This window comes from Chanodichthys erythropterus, chromosome 3, assembly GCF_024489055.1.
Source record: "Chanodichthys erythropterus isolate Z2021 chromosome 3, ASM2448905v1, whole genome shotgun sequence".
NCBI lineage: Eukaryota > Metazoa > Chordata > Actinopteri > Cypriniformes > Xenocyprididae > Chanodichthys > Chanodichthys erythropterus.
Window position 1 is genome coordinate 24,704,484 of NC_090223.1, and position 13,623 is coordinate 24,718,106.

Here is a 13,623-nt window from a genome sequence, read left to right on the forward strand (position 1 = left end):
AATTAAAGTGGTCTTCGCCTTTTAGAACCCATTGTACTTACACTGAGCTCATGCATATGCATGAAGAATCTTTAATAACTGTCACAGGCACAAGGAGAAACTATAGTTTGGTTTATTTTTCGAATAGTACAGTAGGCATGAGTTGTGAGGACATACAGTTCGACAGCTATGAGGCAGTAACAACAGACTTCTCCCCTCAACGCTACATTCAACACTCAGTTCACTTTCATTTGATCTCTCTTTGGCAACCGTAAACACCCGAATGAAGCACTGATGCTCTGAATGAGAAAAAGTACCTACTGCCACAAGGTTTAGCACAGTATAAAACTCTTGAAAGGCATACAGCGAGAAAGCGAGGGTACAGTGCAGTGATTGTGACTTACAGCATTGGCACAAATGTGTATGGGCTCCAGTGATTCAAGGCAGAGCATGACAGGTACAGCTGCACTTTACATTTAAACAGATCATCGTGTAAAACAGGTCACAACTTTTCTCGGTGTAACACCTCAGATCATATAGGGACAAAATATACTGAGAGAACCTTGTAGAAACACATGAGGTCCACATGCCGTCTGGACCATCTGAATTGTTTTGTAGTATATTTTTGAACATCTATCTGTTATTGGATTTAACAAAAATAACACTTCTGAGATGAGGCATCATCACAGAAGGAGGATCAGATCTGCAGGAGCTGCCATTATTGTTTGTAACAGATTTTGTTCACAGACGAGATGGTCACTCTTTGTTCTTAACTTGGTTATGTCTTTGAGTACCACAGCTGAAGTTGTACAACTGTGATAACCCACTGATTTGTCAGTTCCTGTAGCTCTTGAATTCAAATAAAATGCTATTCATGCCCAAGACAGATTGCTGTAACAGGCTTCCTAAAGTTCTGATCCTGACAAGCACCAGTAAACTAATCGCCATCAGTACCATAAGGGTCATTCCTCTTATGCTGAGAATTTTTATTTATAGTATTTCATACTAAACTCAAAACTAAAATCATAAACACTCATAATATATATATATATCATTTACTCATTACTTTTATCACTCATTTTTTATTTTTCTCAGAATTGACTGGCTGAGCTACAGATTTAAATACGGTAAAAGCACCATAAATGTAGCCAATTTAATTCCTCAGAAGTCATACAATAGCTTTATGTGAAGAACAGACTGATAACAGTGAAACTCATTTAAACATTCAAAAATTGCAGTCAAGAGGCATTATGATATATTTGATGCAAGTAACGGGTCTTGTGATCGATTGTGATATGCCAAAGTTTGGACATGTCTTTTTGAATGAGATTTGAATCAGACTGCACTCAGAATGTTGTTTTAAAGTGTCTGATATTTCTGAAAGTCTGAAAACCCATTATAGAAGCACTTTATTTATTTATATATTTATTTATTTATACGTTTTTAAACGGCTGCATAACAGGAATGACCCATATGCAAGCTACCATAGTAGTTGAAAAAGAAAAGAAAAAAAAAATAGATGGTTTTTTACCCGCTCGCCTGCAATACTGTCATTCTTAGAGCAAACAAGTACTATAATGTAAAATATTCTGGATGTTTAAATAGAAATCTAGGAATCTAAAGATCTAACCAGAGAAGAACTAGCCAGTTATTGATTGAACTGCACTTTAATAAGATATAAATAAGATCTTGATTTGGATGTACTTGATTATAAGGAAAGAGATGTATAAAAGATGTCTTGGTTTAAATAATGAAAGTCCAGGTAGTTTTTGTTTGAACGGTGTTCAGCATAAAAAAAGTAAAACAGCAGACAGTATGAAGACTTTTAAGCGTGATAGTTTATATTGTTAATACTTTTGTACCATACCCATAACACCCCTGAGCTAAAGTTTAGTTAAAAGTGGTCAAATATAGAAAATATCACTTTTGAGCAGCTTCTAGTAGGGGGCTCAGATATATATATAGTTGTTGAACCCTCAATAATAAGCGGGGTCTTTCTTTTATGGGGGCAGAACATCCTGCACTCTATTTTTTGCAGCTCATTAGATCAAGCTGAAACATTTAAATCACTATGACAGATATTTCAGACTCTAAATCACTTATTGATAATATGGGGCATGACAAGGAAATGAGGAGAGCAGCCTTGTGTCTGTATTGTTTCCTACAAGTTGTGTAAATCGAAAAAGATGATTTCAGCATGATACTGATACTGAATTGTGCAAATAAGTTATAATCTTCATACGTCATGTTTTAATACATAGATAATAAATATGTTCTGTTATACAGATCTCTCTTTCTGTTCGTATAACTGTTGTCCTCGACAGACTGTCACTCAACCACCGTCTGTCTAGGAACACTTGGAAGGGGCTGGCTAATCCACTACAGTACGAGGCACTGTGTCCAAACAGCATATCAGGTTAACAGGACCCTTTCGTCCAGCAAGTTTAAAACAACAAAAAGATAGCAATACAGGAGAACCCACGGTCTGATCAGACCATATCAAACCATACAGGTTCTAAAAACCTCTTTAATTAAATGTGTTAATGACCCCTTTAGTCCTGGGCTCCATTCTCACTGTTACCTGTGTGACGAAAGGAGAGAGCTAGTTAACTTCCAGTGTCAACCATGAATAAGCTCAAATTTAAAAGCATTTCACAGCCCTTAAATTCCTAAATTATGTCAAGAAGGTGTTTATGTTTAGAAGTACAGAGCTGAACTGACCTCCCATGGAGTCCATGTCAGAGTCAGACACATGCGTAATGGAGAAACGAGAGACACTAAATCGGGAAAGCGTTGGTGCTGGTTTTTCATCTGGAGACTTGACAGGAGAGTTGGGAGAGTTGGGTGGTGTGGTGATTTCTTCAGAGCCAGGTTCTGATGTTGAAGGGCTCGGCATCAATGGAAAATCATCTTGCCACTCAAATGCACCACCTGTTTAGGGTAAGAGGCTTGTGGAAATTCACTGAACGAGAGGTAATACCCATGCAAAAATCGAATCTAATTTATAAAAATTGTTATTAAACACCCACTTTCTTCTAAGAAATTCCTTCCTGGTGAATCCTCAGGGGCAGTGACCCTATCTTGGGGTCGTGGCAGCTCTACCTCTGAAGCCTGGCCATTAGGTTCTGCCTCCACAGGAAAACTGTAGTCCCCAAGCTCACCCGTGGGGCTCTCCTGCATTGGTACACAGCAAGACACACAAACTGTGATTCAAATTAGCATTGCACAAATGTATTATTCTGAAAAGAAAAGAAAGTAGCATGCTACTTAATGTTCTACCTCAATACTACAAGAGATGACTCTACAAACCTGGTCAAACAGAAACACAGTGACGTCATCAAAGAACGACACAGCTTTTTTCTTGCTCTCCAGTTCATCGCAGAAGGACTGTGTAAGTATGGAGGGCATTTTGAGGAGGCTACGTAGATGCCGTGCACTGCTACGGTCGCTCACAATGACAGGCACAACGGGGAACTCGTCATCACTCTCTTCACTCTGCTCCTGTATGTTGTAGCTACGAAGTTCTTCATCAGACTCGTCACTATCCTCAGAATCCTCCTCGTCTGCCTCCTCGCCATTCCCCAGTGGAGCTGGGACATCAAGGTTTTCTGGCAAAGCTGGAAGAATGTTCTCCAAAGAATCATCACGCTTTGATCTTGAAAAAGCTTGACCTATGCCACCTTCCACTGAATCCTCATCTTCTTTTTCCTCATTGTGTCCTTCTCTTGGAAGCTCTGGATTGTCCACTTTGTTACAGGCCTCTTGCTCTTCTGCTTGGATTATCTCCCCATTGAAGTTTACTATGATACAGTCTGAGCCTAGTGACTCTGCTGAGGAAAAATCTCTGGTGTCTCCATTAGAGTGCTCCTCCACACCCGAGGCCTCCTGTGTCGAGGAGGAACCTTCAGACACTGTGGAAGAAGGGCATTCTGAGTTTGGTTCCTCTGCAGAGTGATCAGATTCCAACCCAATACCATCATCTGGAGTTGACTCCTTGGTCAAGCATCCCCCCATCTCTGGAGGAAAAGGAGAAAGCATGGAAATCATTGGAACCAATTTAGGTGATGAACACAGATTTGGATTTGTCTTTTTAAGACAAAACTGTTTAGCATGAAGGGCAGAATTGTTGTCCTTTGGCACAGAGATGTTATTTCTCTTCTCACTCTCCATGCTATGTCCTTCTTTCCCAACTGTCTTTTCTGAGCCCTCCTTTTCTGCTTTGAGCTCAAAGACATCATCCTCGTCTTGGCGATTGAAAAAGGTGTTGCCCCCTTCACTGGGGCTCTTGTCATTCTCCATGTCATAGTCAGAAAAATAAGCAGAGTCTCTGTACTGATTCCTCTCACCAAGGCTGATTAGTGGTAGATGACTGTTGGATGGATGCAGGAGCATTACATTGACATCTTCATCTAGGTCCATCTGGAGCACCATGTCACACTCGTCTGATTCTACACTGGTGCTAAGGGCTGGATTTCCTTCAAGGTCTTTCAAGATAAACTCTGGGGATTCATTGTTCTCTGTGTCATAGCCACTGTCTAGGGATTTCGGCAGAATGGATGTGTGATAACTATCAGGGCTGAAGGCCTCACATGGACTGCTGCTAGAGGCAAGATTAATTGTGTCCTCACAATGTCTGGACCCTGTCTCTCTTTGTAACTGTCTATGAGTCGGTTCAATACTGCCCACCTCTGCATAGTCCAAAGGATAATCTGCAAAAGCTCCAGAGGGGATGTCAGTGCAGTCATCACTGCAGTCATTAATTTCCACCAGACTGATACTGGAGTTGTTGGGCACCATCCCGCTGTCTGTCAAATGGTTACGCTCTGAGACACTCTTAGGCAGATCCTTAGGGCATGACACAATTTTTACACACACACCAGCAGAACCATCTGTCCCAAGTTTAATTTTTTGTGCAGGGGATATCCTTGTCTCGAGTAACATGTTTTCTTTAGTCACTACAGTATTTGTTGGAAGAGTTGATGGATTCATTCTGCTGTAAACTCCTACATGGAAGTCTGATGTATTGTTTTTGATATGTTTATGAGCAATGATCTTCTGCCGTGCATGAATATGCTGACTTTCTGTGACAGAATGACATTTGGAAGATGATTCAACATCCTGAGTACCTTCAGGGCATAAATGTAGGTACTCACCACCCTCTGAGTCGGTGTGAGGATTGCTAGTGGTGGGTGTACTATCTGTGGCTTCCATGTATGAGTGGACTTTGAGAGAATCAATGCAATTATATGTACAACTGTTGCTTGTTTCCAATACTCTTGATTTCAAATTCTCAACATGAGAAGAGGGTGTTGGGTGACGTAAATCAAGGTATGCATCTCGAAAACCCACAGCTTGTGTACGATCGCTTAAACTGTTGTTGTTTGCTGAGTGGTTGGAGTTCCAGTTGGTCATCATGTTCTGAGAAAACAGATCATCATCATCTTCTGGATTGGGACTCCCTGTGCCCAAAAGAAGGCCATCGCCAGCATCAATATCAATACTCATGTAGTGGGGTCTGGGAATATTCTTTTGAATGGGGCCCATCATGTCATAATAGGCCTCATTGGCCATACTTCTTTCTGCAGTTCTCTGGTTGGACTCAAGGTATGGATCACAATATGCCAAGCTGGGACTACTAAGAGAGACTGAAATGCCAAGAGGGCTTTCCTGTACTGTCTCCAGTCTATGGCAGAGACTTCCTGACCCTCTTCTCTGCTGATTAGAATCTGAACCATACCCTCTTATCAAATGAACATCTGGCCCTGCTTGAGGTGACTGTTCACACTGTAAGTTCTGCCTGTCGTTAGAAGAGAAATACACTTCTGACTGGTCAGTCTCTAACGAGCTTGGAACTCTTCTTTGGAGTGGCTCCATGTTCAGGCTACTATCTGAATCATAATCATTACTGATTGGTTCTTTAGCTGCTGACCAGTAGGCATTTGGCTGAGACCCAATGGGGCTCCTCCTGTCCGTAGAAGACAAGTTACTGTTGCTGGCTTCAACTCTTGGGCTGTAATCAAGATTGGTGTCTTCTAAGTTGATGTTGCACTCAACTGGTTCCTCAATGCGGATGTAGTACTCACTGCTTACTGAGGGGCTGTGTGCACTCAGCACTGGAACCACCCCTGGATGGTCTGACTCATAGTAGGATGGAGAGACCCCTAGAGGGAGGCTCTCACTCTTGCAGCTACCTGTGGAGTTGCTAAGAGGGTAATACACATCCTGGTAATGGGGATTATTCTTTCCCAGTGGTCCACTAGCTGAAGAGGAGCAGTAGGGCTGCTCTGCTCGTGCCTGCTCCCATTTATACTCAAAGTTGAGCCCATGGCTGGTCTCAGTTACTGTCAATATGTCGTCCCCATTCTCAGACTGGAAGCTGTCTGCCATAGAGAAGTGTTCAAGTAGAGGAAATGAAGAGGAAGTAGAAGAAGCTACTTCAGGTGCAGGTGTCCTGTGAGAGCTGTTGGAGCCCAGACTTGGCCTGAGAGAGTTCCAGCGCTGCTCAAAGTCCTCCTCAGCCTCAGTGGAACCCTTGGCACACAGATAACTTAGCAGTAGATGGACTTCCTCCACGACAGGTCTCTGCTCAGGCTGCAGCCAACAGAACTGCATTACCTCATACCTGCTCACACATGTGACAGAAAAGCAAATATTTTAGACCCCAAACTAATATCTATCAGAAACAGAATTGGTTGATTGTAAAGAATTAGAATAGATTGGTTGGACCAAATTGCCTAGAAAAACTATATTTAATTTTATGTTTAAGTTCCAAAATCTTAAAAATGCAGATATCAACATTTCTTCTTTTCTTGGCACCTAATGATTTATGCGTAGAACAGATTTGATGCTCTATTATATTATTGTATTATGGATACTTAAAAGTGGATGCTAGGACAGTATGGACAATAGCCAGAAACCCATTAAGTGATGATTTGAAATACGGACAGTTTAGCGTGATAGTAGCCTTGCAGTCTTAAAGTATGGTCATTCATTGTTTAGTATCCTGTAGGAGATGGAGTGGTATAGTTGTATGCATGACTGCTCTTGATTAAATGGACAATAATTGAAGTGTGTGTGGGTAAAATGAATGACTCTGTGCTTCCAGGACTGGATAAATGTATGATTGATGGGCTTTACAGAGGGGGAGAATTAATGATTGACCACAGTGGATTTGAGCAGTATTGATTTGTTGGTCTTGCCAGAATAAAATGATGGGTAGAAGCACCTGTGGTTGGAAAATATCCATTGCTTTATATGTATTTAAATAAGTCGTTTGTGGGTGTGTCTCTGGAGGGGAACATTGATTGGTTTGAATGCAGTGTTGGGGGTTGGGGGAGTCATGGTTGGCAGACGTAAGGGGATGGGCGGTTCATAACGATGATTGTGACTTGTGAGACGACTCACCAGCGTTCACACAGAGGCACTTTCACCAACGGCTTTGGCAGTTTGAGCTGCTGTTCCTTTACGGCATATGTTAAAACCTGCCTATCAGAATAGTGCCTGTAAGGCTGGTTCCCCAGTTCAAACAACTCCCATATTGTCACACCCAATGACCTGTAGGGTCAAAAAAACAAACAACTTTAAAATCACATAGCAAAGAGTCTATTGGTCAATAAGAAAATTAGTTTAAAGTATATAATATTTCTTTAAATTCTGGATCTTAAATTTTACACACATGTCAGTATATCATAGAACAGAGGTTTTCTACCTTTTTTTTTTTTTTTTTTTTTTTGGTCTATTGACTAATGCCTTTTTTATTCCAAAGTTCTTGTGAACCCATACAGAATTTATATATATTCATATATTATGAATATACTTCAGGATATCACAGGCTGCAAATTATGTGAGGAATTTTACCTTTTTAAGAGGGGTTGAGCTTGTGTATCATGCTGAAGCTTGTCAAAGTCTAGTATTATTATTGAAAGCATGCTTATCTCCTCTTGGATAAGCCCAATATTACCCCAAAAATTAGTATCCAAATAAGTGCTAGTTCTGCCTTGGCCATTTGCGGTATCCTGATTGTTATGCTGAGTTCACCTTTGCATCCAGGTTACATTTAGTGCACATATCATGTAATCTCATGTGACCTCAAGATTAAGAACCTCAGTCATAGTGATTTTCTTTAAATTATTTCTCACCAGACATTGCTGGCCTTGGTTTGGTCCACGACTAAGAGATTGCCGTGGACTTCGTCAATAAGCTCTGGGGCAATCCAGCGTAGAGGAACCCATATTTGATCTGCTGTTACATAATAGTCATCCTAACAGGGTGAAAGGATGCATTGATAATGAATATGAACAAATACTGAGACAATGTCAAAATAATAAAGGATCAGCATGGCTGCAATCCTAAAAGCTTGCACAGACTCACCTTGTACTTACTGTGGCTGAGGCCATAGTCTCCAATTTTCACTGCCAGCTCTGAGGTCAACAGGCAGTTCCTAAGAGCCAGGTCACTGAGAACAGGACAGAGTGGAGCAATGTTTGCATCATTTATAGTTCCTGTCATTAGCAAACTATCATGACAAAGGAGGTCTGTAGTGTCATCTCACATTTTCTTCAAGGGTGACTAAGAATAACTGATGGTGTTTGTTGAGCGAGGGGTTTTCCCCCAGCAACAAAATCACTGATGCTGGAGTCTGTGACATGTACTCAGGCAGCACCAGGATATTGTTGCCAGGAGACACCAGAGCTGGACGTCCAGGGTGAAAAATATCTAAAAGAATCAATATTCAGGGAAAAGGCCAAAGGCTAGTGGATCCTGACCTGTGAATGTAATTGTGTTTGTGAAGGTACAGAAGACCAGAAGCAATCTCGCAGGCCATCCGCTGAAGGATCAAAGGGTCAGGGGTCACGGAGTCTGTGGCCCGACAGCTACGTAGGTATCCTTTAACATCTCCCTGTATAAAGTAAACATCAATCATAAGAACAACGCATGGATGCTAATGTGTGTTATCATTCAGCTCACTACCTTAAACTGTAATCCTGGTACCATTACTGTTAGTTTGCTGTGCAAACTGTGCCAATGCACAATTTCTAATATGACCAGCAGAGGGAGCATTAAGCTGTTTAATTACCCCTTTGCTAAGCTCCGTCCCCTTTTGTATGCTCAGACCAAATGTCACTGCATGCTTTTCAGTTAAAAGCAATGCTGTTTTCCTTAAATTGTTAAATGATGCAGTAAAATGATTGAAACTGCCAAGACTGTGAAATTAGAAACAAGACAACATCTACCATAGTCAAATAAAAAGAGAAAAGCCACATTTGATGGTGATCAGAACTGTTCCTAATGTTTGACAACCTCCTCCCTATGGTACCGTGAACATTTACTATTATCTTTAGTATAACTACATAGTATAAATCAATACATGAATGAAATTTTAGTAAAGTTGTTAACATTAAAGATGTTGCACATTCATTTGGTAATAGGTTAATACACAGCATGAACTTATCAAGATTAAAGATTTTATATAAAATAAAGCACGCATCCTCTCTGGGTTCCCTGTTTTAGTGACTTGACAACAAAGTTTTAAAAAAAATAATAACAATACTCTAAACACAGATTCTCCATTAGACTTACATGAGAAAAGAACAAAAGTCTGATTATATGGCAAGAGTTTCTAAGCTGGGATCGGTCAGCACCATTTTGAAGTCGTGGCTTACCAAAGTGTCAGCTTCAATACATTGTATTATAATTAATATAACAAGCCACTTAATCTCAAAAGGCTGCTGACCGCTAGTATAGATTCTAAACGGTAGGCAGACCATCTCAGAGTAAGGGAAGTGCCTGGTATTTGGTGGCTTACCAGAGGACAGTGCTCCATAACCAGCAGGTAGGGCGTGACTTCTGAACACTGGGATAGACACTGCAGGAGAGCTGGATGCTGGAGCACCCTGTAAAATCCACACATTCAAACATCAAAACACTGCTCACATGAGAAACTGTTTAGTTAATCATTCCAAATAAGAGATATCATTAATGTTGTTTCATTGTGTGCCTCCAAGAGAGATGTAAGGACAAAAATATCATAAATATAGCAAAAGATAACATAAGATGAGGGGGCTGAGTAAAATAAATGGGGTTAGAGCGATAAGAGGAAAGGTGTGTACCGGTAAGGCTGGACCTCTTCCAGGAACTGCATCTGCTCCTGTACACTGGCACTGGCCTTCAGCTCCTTAACCACCACCTGTGTGGTGCTGAGTCCAGCATTAACCTCCCCCAGCAAAACCTGAAAGCCAGCCCAAACCGCACATTAACACTGAGGAAATGGCTCACACCTGCCACCTGTGAAACTAGCAGCACAGATTTACAAAGAGTGAACACTTGTGTGCTATTTATCTCATACTGTTCGTTTAACCAGTAGCTCATAATGAGATCACAACCACATTACACTGTACTATGTTTAATATCAACTCCATGAGATTTTCTGCTGATTTCTAAGGGCCACCTTACGGTATAGCTTGGGATATAAAAGGTCTCACCTTGCCAAACCAGCCATGTCCCATTTCTTTTATGTAGAGGAGGCTGTGGCGTCCGAGATCTGTAGGCTTCAGGAGCTGAACTGAGGGAAACGGAGAAAAAACATGTATTAAGAAATGGCAAAGACACTGATGATGAAATGGACACAATGAGCGGTTTGAATGTTCTCAAACCATGGAAGAGTGACCAATATCCAGGGAGGCAAAACCACAAGAACCATGGTTATCTGCTCAAACTACCTCTTCTATTACCACATGATCTAGATGTAAAATGGATCAAATTCTATGAAAGTTGACACAACTTCAGACACTCTGGTTCCAAATACCTTGAACCATCATAATTCAGAAGATAAGATATAGCGACGAAAGAGCAGCTCTCTTTGTCTGCCAGGAAACTGTAGGATGAAGGTCCGACGACGCTGCGGAATGGAGTTGCCGTTCTTCTCCGGTTCTCCATATCTCCGTCCAAGCTCCAGGGGTTTAACCCTCCAAGCCCTCGGACAGCTGAGAAAGCATCGCTGTCTTTCTTCCTTCCCAGAGACAGAGCTCGTCTCCTCGCGCTGAGATATGGCGTTCCACAACATTCCCATAATGCACCCGGCTGGAACTCTCAGCTGGAGCCAACTCATCTCGAAGCTGTGGTAAAAACTAAAGGCTCTAGCTGAGATCAGTGTTTAAAGTGCCAAGTGTCCCTCAGCCCCACCAGGAGCTGGACGTATGTCCGCCGAGCAGCTCCGCACATGCCAAATGCATCTGCTCACGCAAGCAATGCCATGAGCACATAATAACCCTCGCTCCTCTGCCCCCTTCCCTCTGTCTGTCTCAGCAAGACTATGGGGGCAATTGTAAACAAATAAAGCACTGTGAGCAGCAGAAAGACCTCTGTCATTACACGAGCCCCCCACACACCTCCTCCTGTGCTACGAGCAGGTCTCACAGTGTGCGTGTGTGCGTCTCACAGACCCATCCCTGTATTAATGCACTAAACTGTTCTCCTCCTCTGCAGCGTTCCAGAAGCTTCTCATTCCAGCCCCTCGCACTCCCCGCCACAGTTACATTGTGGCTTTTGTCCGCAGAGCAGCAGCGCCTGGTACCCCAGTACCAGCCCAGACACAAGGCCCATTCTCTGCTGCTCAGAGCCAGGATTGTCACAGCAATGACCCCCCCATCCCACCCCCCCATTCCTGACACACAACTATCTCTCTTTTCTTCAGCAGACTTGAACTGGCCTTTTATATGATTTCTGTGGAATCTGTGAGTTGTGCATTCCCGTCCTACTCCTGGCATTCCCACAGCAGCCCTGGGCCATGTTAAAAATGCATTAAAATGCAGAACAATTGCACGAGAAGACCCAGGGCTGGCCTATGATTGCACATGGGCTAGAAGAGAAACTCTACTTAATATGTCGACAAAAGATTTCAGAATGAGTAAATCTGCAAACTTAACTGAATGAAGGGATTTCAAAGGTGCTAAGATGAGCTTTCAATATGGAAGAGAAAATATGCGTACATCAAATTTGTTGATTTATGTATGATTGTGTTGATTCTGGTATAGCACTAGCATGGTAGATAAATAAAGCTGAATTACAGTACATAAAATGCAAAGTTAGAAATGTGTCAGCCATTACAGATTTTACTACACCGTTTTGGATATGTACTGCAAAGGACGGCATACATTATATACATGTTTTGAAAGAGAGACAAAGAAATATGTGTGAAATTATGTGAAAATACAGAGCAGGACATTTCTAAAATGATGAGGATGAACTTATGAAGGAGTGTTGTTTGGCATAATGCTTAGCAGGTTTTAGTTGTTCATGGCCATCGAGCAATGTCTCGACCTTCCGCATCAACATAGATCATATAAGCTAGTTTAACAGCTCTGAATTTGTGTCATCCAATCAGAATTTAGAGATGCAACTATATGATATTAATTTTGCTCTTTTTTCTTTAAAGGTAGGGGTAGGCAACTAAAAAGGTTAGCAATATAAAGCTAGCTTTGAAAGAATAAGATCCCACCCTCCCTCTAGAGCATCTCAAGCCCAGGGTTGCCAGGTTTTCACAACAAAACCCACCCAGTTGCTACTCAAAACTAGCCCAGTCACATTTCAGGGGGTCCCCCTTGGTAAAAATCATATTCCAGTGGGTAAAATACACTTTTTGGTGGGGTTATCCTGGTAAAATTTGCTTTCTAGGGGCATATCATGTTATTTGAGGTCGCTTCAACCCGCGGACATGAAAAACATCCCGCGGCAACCAACATTGTTAAAATAGGCCAATCCCGGGGGAAAACCATGGACTTGGCAACACTTCCAAAGCCGCCACTCCTCCAAAACACATGAACAAACACAGCTAGAGCAGAGTCTGCAAAGTGTCATGAGAGACCTCATGTCATTTTGCTGTTCATAGTGTTGCCATTAAAATGCATAATTCTGAGGACGAACTTCACCAAATGCAATGATTGGATGAACATTTTTTGGTCCTGAGACTTCCACAGAAGGCATATAAATATCCCCATAAAATCAAAATTGATTAATCTAGTTTTCTTTCTGAATGGTTTATCTGTAGACATCATTATTAAAAAGACAAAAGTGCCCTAAAAAAATATATATTTAAAAACATTAACGTGCAAATTGCAACAATTAGCAAATGACAATCCAATGATCCAATCAATTCTTCTTGGACAACGGCCATGTACACACTAAGTTTCAGGAGTGACAACCGCATTCAAATGCGGGAGTGAATCCCCTAAATTATCGTTACGTGTGTGTACGGAACACGACACACTCTCGAAAATGTGATGATTGACAGCTTGGAAAGCATAGCGACGTTCTGGCGTCTCTCGTTTTTGGTATCCGTTATTGTGAACAAAGTAATATTACGGTGACAAAACACTCGTTATTTTCAGCAATTTAACTAACCACACTAACACAGTCGACGGAGGCGTCCTGTTTTGTTTATGCTTGTACAGACTGTTTCATACAGAAAATGCTCTTTGTGTGCTGCCATGATCATTCATTATAAGCATTCTTGGGCTTGTTGTTTAAGCTCGTCTCAAAGCGAATGGGTTTATTGAGTTATTAAAGTGAGCAGACATGAATCACAATATATTGGTCATATTTTCAGCATAAAGCATTTGGATTTATTTCGGTTTATTATGGGGCTTA

General features: G+C 41.5%; 1 protein-coding gene across 6 annotated transcripts in view; it reads right to left on the bottom strand.

The window, feature by feature from the left end:
* Positions 1-111: 111 nt before the first annotated feature.
* Positions 112-13,623, bottom strand: part of aatka (apoptosis-associated tyrosine kinase a) — a 58,318-nt gene continuing 44,806 nt past the window's right edge. For 4 of the 6 annotated variants that reach the window (XM_067381446.1, XM_067381449.1, XM_067381447.1 and 1 more), the window contains exons 4-14: positions 10,461-10,540; positions 10,089-10,207; positions 9,785-9,872; positions 8,745-8,878; positions 8,350-8,434; positions 8,118-8,239; positions 7,384-7,533; positions 3,289-6,601; positions 3,009-3,153; positions 2,701-2,910; positions 112-2,560 (exon numbers count right to left, since the gene is read on the bottom strand). In XM_067381446.1, coding sequence (XP_067237547.1) covers positions 2,532-2,560; positions 2,701-2,910; positions 3,009-3,153; positions 3,289-6,601; positions 7,384-7,533; positions 8,118-8,239; positions 8,350-8,434; positions 8,745-8,878; positions 9,785-9,872; positions 10,089-10,207; positions 10,461-10,540 — 4,475 coding nt within the window. In that variant the 3' untranslated portion in view covers positions 112-2,531. Of the gene's footprint in view, positions 2,561-2,700; positions 2,911-3,008; positions 3,154-3,288; positions 6,602-7,383; positions 7,534-8,117; positions 8,240-8,349; positions 8,435-8,744; positions 8,879-9,784; positions 9,873-10,088; positions 10,208-10,460; positions 10,541-10,783; positions 11,296-13,623 lie in introns of those variants that run through there. The other 2 variants (XM_067381450.1, XM_067381452.1) reach the window with 2 other exon arrangements.